The sequence below is a fragment of the Cetorhinus maximus genome, chromosome 9, assembly GCF_964194155.1.
Source record: "Cetorhinus maximus chromosome 9, sCetMax3.hap1.1, whole genome shotgun sequence".
In the NCBI taxonomy this organism is placed as follows: domain Eukaryota; kingdom Metazoa; phylum Chordata; class Chondrichthyes; order Lamniformes; family Cetorhinidae; genus Cetorhinus; species Cetorhinus maximus.
Window position 1 is genome coordinate 8857077 of NC_135887.1, and position 8099 is coordinate 8865175.

The following is an 8099-nucleotide window of genomic DNA, read 5'->3' on the forward strand; positions in this document are numbered from 1 at the left end:
TCTAGCACAGTTATTCTCAAAGTTGCTTTCATGTTTTATCATCGGAAATTGGGGTAACCTCTCCTACTTATCTGCCTGTAATGTTCTTGTAATAATTACTAATGAACAGTGCTTTAACAATAAAATCTATGCATCAGTACACCACATTGTTTGCTCACATTTTATTTTCACTTATAGGTGTCCAAACTGGACAAACGTGGCAGTGGAACAGACAGTGATTATGACAATACCCAGACCAATGAGCTGCCACTGGGGTGAGTAAAACCTGATTGGAGATTGTAATGCCTTGTTGATTTGAGTTTAATAGAACTCAACATGGCAGAATTTCTGCACTATGTACATTCTGGAATTATTTTCTAAATCAGATGTTGGTGGTTTGTTTCTCTGTTCTTCCTGCACAAAGCTATATCTGTAGAATTGGGCACATGCCAAGGCAATCCTTGAGTTGATAATGGAGATGTGCTAGTTGTTTCTGTTTTAACAATTGTTCCTTTTTGCCTCTATGTTCTTAATAACAGTGTAGCTTTTACAATGCTGAGGGAAGGAAGTGTGCGCCATAGGTGCTTAGTTTAATTCTGCAGAACAGAACATCACTGATGCAGTAGAGGGTAGACACCAGTTTTGCAGTCCTGTCCTGTATTATTGTATACATTGTGAAAAAAAAATAGCATATTTGGTTTCTGTCAGGTTATCAAAGCCATCATATATCTAAAAGTTTTAAAATTTAATTTTTTATATTTTTATGAAGCAACTTGCACAGTAACTCTCTAATTTTCCTCACTACTTTACTGAAGATGGTGACTCATGCAAAGGTATTATTCCCTTATTGCCAGAGGAGGGAACTCCCTTCCTAATAGCACTGTGGGTGTGCCTACACCACATGGTGCTGCATTTTAAGAAGGCAACTGATTACCACCACCTTGAGGGTAGATGGGGATGGGCAGTAAAAGCTATCCTTGCCAGTGACACCCATGTTCTATGAACAAATAAATAAAATGTACCTTTTCAAAAGAGCCTTTTTTCATTTGTGAAGACTGCCAGGTTGACTGTGGAAAGCCTCGTGGCCTAGATATCTACGTGTGTGCACATTCAAGCAAGAGTCACTTGACAGCAATCAGGACCTGGCTGAAATTTTTAAATTTAGATTATTCTCTCCATTACTTTTTCAAAGCACAGGGATACTGAGGAAAATTGTAGTGTTCCCATGACTGTTAGTTACAGTGACCAGCAAGTGTCTGAACCTAATTTTTATGGTTCATTGACATGTCACTTGATGCATTTATCTACCTATTGGGGAGTCCTGATTTTTATATTATTGTTACCAAAATCCTTTACAGATTGTTGAACTGATCCATTCTGCATATCCGATATGGGTGCAGTAATATTTTATTTACGCAGGTAGAGTTATACTCAGGCAACTCATCAAGGCCCAATTGGGTACGGTCTAAGACCTGAGGACTTTTGCATCTTCATATTATTAAGATGTTTGTTATATTAATATTTGAACTGGTAGACATAATTGCCAACAAGGTAGTCATATACTCCTTTTGCAAGCCTGAAGTGTTGTAGATTACATTGCACAGTGACAATGCTGCTTTTGTGTTGAACTACAAGACTTCTTGGTAGACATAATTGTAAGAATGAAAAGTAATTGATTATTTTCTGGAAATTCTAGCATCGACCAGTTCCTGACTGATGAAGGCAAGTATAAATTTGCCAGTGCAAGATGAATTTCTTCACACCTTTGCAGCCTCCTGAAATTTAATCTGAGGTATCCAGAAGTCTCTGGTCATTGACACTTGCTCATGTATGTACTCGCTCACCCAACAGCTTGCAGCCACCACCTATTAAATGCTATAGCCTAGGCCTTTTGGGGTTCAGGTGACTCATTACCATTTATGGTATGATCTGAATGCTCAATCTGGTTACAGCCTTTGTAACACACTCTCAGGCATCTGATTTCTATATGCACGTGGTAATGTGCTGAAAACTCACTGTAGGCATCATTTTGGTTGCTATTCTATATTATGTTTATGTTCACTCTTGTTTTCCCTTAATAGTATTGCTGATGGGAAGATGGGAAGGGATGATGACTTCCACCTAGAGTATGATGAGCATGAGGGCGAGCTAGATCCAAGCCTTCCTAGTACAGAGGATGTAATCCTTAAAACAGAGCAGGTCACCAAAAACATCCAGGAGCTTCTGCGAGCTGCACAGGAGTGTAAGCATGAAAGGTTAGTATGGAAATCACTAAAACTAGCATCAACCAGTGTAAGCTGTCGGTTATGAGTAATGCCTGTGAGTTAGAAATGATTAAAGATTATGTTGAAGAAGCTCTTATTTGGCTATACTGGCTACCAGACAGCTAAAATAATCTAACAGTTTCTAGGGCATGAGACTTTATTTATTTGTTAAATACATATATGGCATGTTAAAACATATTTAGTACAGAATTTCAGTAGCTTTAAACAACTCTCTCTCTGCTAATTGTAGCTATACAATAGTAAATCAACCATCAGACTGCAACTAATGATGTGTCACCAATCCTAAATCAAGACCCTGCATCTGGCACCTGCTACCACTTGCAACACTGACCACATTGGTCAAACTCAGAAATATCTGTGGCTTTTTGTTTCTCTTAAACCCTTTGAGAACTCCCTGCTGCCTTGTTTTTTTTCTGTTCTCTCCCCGTATCTCTGCAACTGCCTCAGTGACACTGTTTTGATCTGGTTGCACTCATACCCAACACAAGGCAAATTCATCTTTCTCTCTAATGGTTTCTCAGCTTGCAGAGTAAACTTTGATGGACCTTCTGTTCATTCTCAATCCCATCCTCATTTGATTTCTATATCCTAACTAATAATAAAAGCATCAGGAATCATGGAATTAGCTTCCATATGTCCTGTAAATATCCAGCTCCACAACTCTGTACCTCCTTCACTGATTCAAAGACTGCTGCTACAGTCTTGAAACACCTGTCCACGATCAAGACCTGATGAGTCGAGCTTTATTCTAGTTCAGTATTGCCTAAACTAAAGCAATCCTTTTTGGCTGCCATCAACACCTTCATGTCTCTGTCCTTGATTTCAATAGCCTCCTTGGCTATACTTAAGGCTGAATCGGGGAATATTATTCGATCCCATACTTCCTTGCCCTCAGACCTGTTCTCTTGACAGATTTCTTCAGCTTCAACATTGCCAGCCTCTACCCTTACTCCATCCATCATCGCTTTGATGTTTGACTTTTCTAATCTTTTCCTAGCTGGCCTTCCAGCCTCCATCTTCAATAAGCTTCAACTCCATTAAAACTTTACAGCCTGTGCACTTGCCTGCAAAAATCCCACATTCCCAACACCCACCTGCCCTCCTCAAAGCCCACTGGCTTTCCTCACTCCAGCGGGTTGACTTCAAAATTTTTATCATCCCTCCACAGCCTAAACTTGCCCCATTGTACTTTGGTTACTCTCCTTCCTTACTTACTGGCACAGAATGTGGTCTTGACACCTGTGCCCTTTCTTCAGCCATTGATTAATACTTATTCAATCACTGTGCTACAACTACTGTTCTGGAACTACCTTTCCAGTTCCCTCTGCCTTGCAGCCTTTTTGCCTGTTTTAAAAAAAAACCATCACAAGCCCCTCATCTTTAATATGGCTTTAGTTTTCTTCAGCCCCATCCATCTCCAATTTTTCCTTTTTGTTCTCCCCAGTGTATAATATTTTGTTTTCCTGATGCTAATCACTTTGAGACTACTGCCCCTATGCATTGGTAGAAATATAAATGAATTTAAGGCATATGGTATGTTACTATCCAACTATTCTAACTGTGCGTCAATGACTGAATCCTAATCTGTCTATTTCATTGACAGTTTTGTGCCATGTTCTGAAAAGATTCACTCTGCAGTCACTGAAATGGCTTCTCTCTTTCCGAAGGTAAGGCTTAATTAGAATACACCTGATTTAGAAACCGTTATCAATCCGTAGGCATGTTGGTAAGATTCTGGTCCTCTGGTAAGTGAGTGCAGAATTCAGATTTTGGCTTTGATTAGGAATATTAGTTACTATTTACTCAGCTGTGAAAGGATGGGGCAGTGGAAAGGGAGGCTTCCTGAAAGAATGGATTTCCTGGATAATGCTGGAATTAACTGCAGGACTGAATTTGCCTAGTGCTGTCATGTAGTAGTTTTGGTCACTCCAGTTAATTAAATGCTAAAATTACAGACTAATATACAGTCCTTGCATTTAACATTATTAAACTACATTTACTAGTTTTTGGTGCACTCCTGCTCCGCTCAGCTCAGCTCCACATTCAGAAAAATTCTGTACCTTGGCAGGCAGTCCTGAGGCTTAGAGTCCTTGAGTGCAGCCAGCGATGGTGCTGGCTGCCTCGGGGCAAACCAATCTTGGAGAGGGGACTTCAAATAGACAATAAGCCACTTTATTTGCATATACAAAGAGACCAATGCATGCTTCAGACATGATTCAAGGACACCTCTTGCTTATCCTTACCTAATATGGTGGACAACACTCTTACGGTCAGAAATGTGTGAATGCTTCCTACCTGCCATATTGGAACTTTAATCTTAATTCTTTTCAACCAGTTCAAACTGACAGGCTCATTGTTCGGTAGGAAGGGCAGCCGGGGAGTGGATGCAGAATAATTAGGAGATTGCAGGAGGGGTGGTCTGAGATCACAGGGTGGTTACTTGAAGATTAAAGTTCCAATATGGCAGGCAGGAAGAATGCACACATTTCTGACCGTAAGAGTGTTGTCCACCATATTAGGTAAGGATAAGCAAGAGGTGTCCTTGACATGTCTGAAGCGTGCATTGGTCTCTTTGTATATGCAAATAAAGGGGCTTAATGTCTGTTTGAAGCCCCCTCTCCAAGATTGGTTTGTCCTGAGGCAGCCAGCACCATCACTGGCTGTACCCGGACTCTAAGTCTCAGGACTGCCTGCCAATCGCAAAGGTACAGAACTTTTCTGAATGTGGAGCTGAGCTGAGCAGAGCAGGAGTGCTCCAAAAACTAGTAAATGTAGTTTAATAATGTTAAATGCAAGGACTGTTTATTAGTCTGTAATTTCAGCATTTAATTAATTAACTGGAGTAGCCAAAACTACTACATGACAGCACTAGGCAAATTCAGTTGCTGAATTCAGTTTGCATTAAGTGTAAAAGCAAAGTAATTAGTTCTGGCTCAATGAAGAACGCTTAGGTTTGTAAACTTCTAGCAGCGAAGCTAATGTTGATCTTGCAATTTAAAGGTTCCTAACTTATATATTTTCTAAAATGATCAGAAGCCTGCCCTGGACACAGTTCGGTGCTCTTTGAGATTGCTAAACGCGAGTGCCTTCCGACTGCAATGTGAGTGCAGGAAAACAATTCCACCGGAGCCGGGTGCACCTGTTGACATTCAGTTGCTCACACAGCAAGTCATCCAATGTGCCTATGACATTGCCAAGGCGGCCAAGCAACTGGTTACCATAACAACCCGTGAGAAAAAACAATGATAAAGCACTTCATTCACATTCCTTTTTTGGAGTACGTTTGGGAGATTAAAACATGCATCCTTCTTCAAAAGCAAACTGAAATCCCTGTACATATTCTGATTAAAGTACTGTGGATTTTTTTTTTTCTGCAATAGATTGTATTGGCTTTCACAATAGATGAAAGCTCCTGGAAAGCTTAAACTTCCAGTTTTGTGGTAGAACTCACCAGTAATAGTTAATCAGAATTGCTACCACTATACAATGACACGGCCAAAACACAAAGTCGCAATGTGGTGATAGCCAATGATCTTCGACTTTTGACGTTTCAGCAAGATGTGAATATTTACTTTCTCGACCATCGGGTTATGTTACACTGGAATTCTTGACTCTTCTACAAATAAGTTGTTTTGCGAACGTACCAAGTACTACATTATTGGTGAACACTATGATGTAAAATTTCAGTGCAACAAAGGCTTCATGCATCCAGTAACTGTTATATGAAAAAGAACTGCAAGTAAAGCCACACCTTGAAGATTGTTGATAGTTCCTGTATGAGACCACTTAAGTTTAATATGGACTATCAATGAGTTATTCACTGATCCATTTTGCCATCATCTGAGGCTGAAGAACGGTAGATGTTCTAAAAACCATTAGAGAAAATACAAGTAGTGGGGTGCCTTTTTTGTATAGAATACTGTGAACCTGTGACTGTAACTGGCAACCATCAGTACCATTGCATCTATGTGCATTGTGTGCCTTATAACAGTTGAATCTTGTTAAACAGTTGTATCTCATAATGATGTAGTCTTCACGCTTTGCTTTAGTAGTGGCACTGTTTTTCACATTGACCAGTCCAAGTATCATGAATCTGTGTCAAAGTGAGTTCATTGATAGTTTACTAAAGTACAGTAATTACTGTGCAATTGCTCAAAATGCTATTTGACCATGTATTGGATGTTCTTCTTAGTTTGAATACTGTTCTCTAACACCCAATGTACATCAATATTTTCTTGGGCCATATTACAGGAACTGATGGGTGCAGCAATAGTCCCTTCAACACATGATTCATATTACTTTGGGCACAGAATGTTGGGGGCATTTTCAGTTTCCAGCATTCTTATTGTTTCAGCCTGCTGAAGATAATTGTCATTAGAGTGAGTGGAGAAGACTGGCCATTACTACACAAGACTTGAGCCTGATTTATATGACACTTGTTCTCACTCTTGGAATAAGAATAATATCCGTTGTTTCATTTTATTTATGAAAATTAAATGGCCATACATTTACTTCCAAAAAACATTTTACAAAGAAAAAAACATCTCCAACATTTGTCTTGAATTGACTTGACATTTAATACTGTACAGTAAAAGAAATACCATATAGTAACTGTAAATGTTTTAATTGCTGATTAGTTTGGGCAATGTGACCTGGTGAATTGACTTAACTTAATGATTTCAGCACCCTTATATTAACTACTCGCTTGCCATGTATCTGTGAGCCACAGACATGAGGCTTTATGGTCGTGGAAAAATTATCAATAAGAAAATTCTAAGTGCAAAGTAGTTAAAGTTGCAGTCTTTATTTTGTGAGCGGAACAAAAATCATATTTTGAAAAGAAAGCGGTGAAAATTGCTCTATGCAGTTACAGGGAGATGGAAATCACATTGGGATGCTAGTATTGCAATGTTTTCAAATGCTGGAAAACTGATTTGATTAAAAGGGAATGATAATTAGGGAAGGATTTTGCAGCCCATAGATTGGAAGAAACTTGGATAAACTAGAATCTTCTGAAGTATGAGGTATGCACACTTGCACAGCTTTTTTTTATTTTTTCCAGCCTTAATTGAAGTCCTGGGTATATAGTATCGGGGTGCTGTTTTGTATATAAAAAAAAGTAAATGTGCATAGGTTAATAATGTTAAACAAAAGGACTTTTTATCACTAATCTTACAAGTTAATGATGTAGCTGGTGTAACCAAAACCATTGCGTTGGCACTGGCAGACTCAGTTGCTGAATTCAGCTTGTGCTAAATGTAAGAGACAAAGTTGTTTGTGGAATGAACATGGAAGCTTTGTGAATCTTTTTACTTGTTCTTCATTTGATAAAGTACTCATCAAAGTACTGAAAGATATACTGATATTTTAAAATGTGTTGATTGTTTTTTCATACATTCAGTGAAACACAAATGAACACTATGATAGTTCAATGAGAAAAATATAAAATTCTGAAAAAGCTGTTGCAGGGTACAATGCAGGCAAGGCATGCTGTGCAGTCAGAGGGAATTGAACTTCATTCCTGGATACTGTCTCAAATGCCTTGTTAACTTGACACGATACTTTAGTATTTAGACTGTGGCCTAGGGCATTTAAAAAAGGATGGCTCAGAATGGGTAGGGAGGTATTAAATGACATAATAAATGGCAAGGTTCAATCTGGTGTAATAGCCTTTTGTTACTATGTGAAAGCTGCCGCTGGGAAATTTGCAGCAAGCAAGGGAAAGGATCAAGTGTTATAGCCTTGTGATTGCTTCTCATTGCCCAATTCAGACTCTTAGTTTGCAATGCTAATATTCTATGGATAGCTGACACATTGTACAACATTGCCTTCACT

At 38.9% G+C, this 8099-nt stretch overlaps 1 protein-coding gene across 4 annotated transcripts in view; it reads left to right on the forward strand.

Moving 5' to 3' along the window:
* git1 (G protein-coupled receptor kinase interacting ArfGAP 1) overlaps positions 1–6794 on the forward strand; it is a 201688-nt gene extending 194894 nt beyond the window's left edge. For all 4 annotated transcript variants that reach the window (XM_078548010.1, XM_078548013.1, XM_078548012.1 and 1 more), the window contains 4 exons: positions 178–254; positions 2061–2234; positions 3868–3931; positions 5298–6794. In XM_078548010.1, the coding sequence (XP_078404136.1) occupies positions 178–254; positions 2061–2234; positions 3868–3931; positions 5298–5510 (528 nt within the window). In that variant the 3' untranslated portion in view covers positions 5511–6794. The remainder of the gene's footprint in view (positions 1–177; positions 255–2060; positions 2235–3867; positions 3932–5297) is intronic.
* Positions 6795–8099: the final 1305 nt, after the last annotated feature.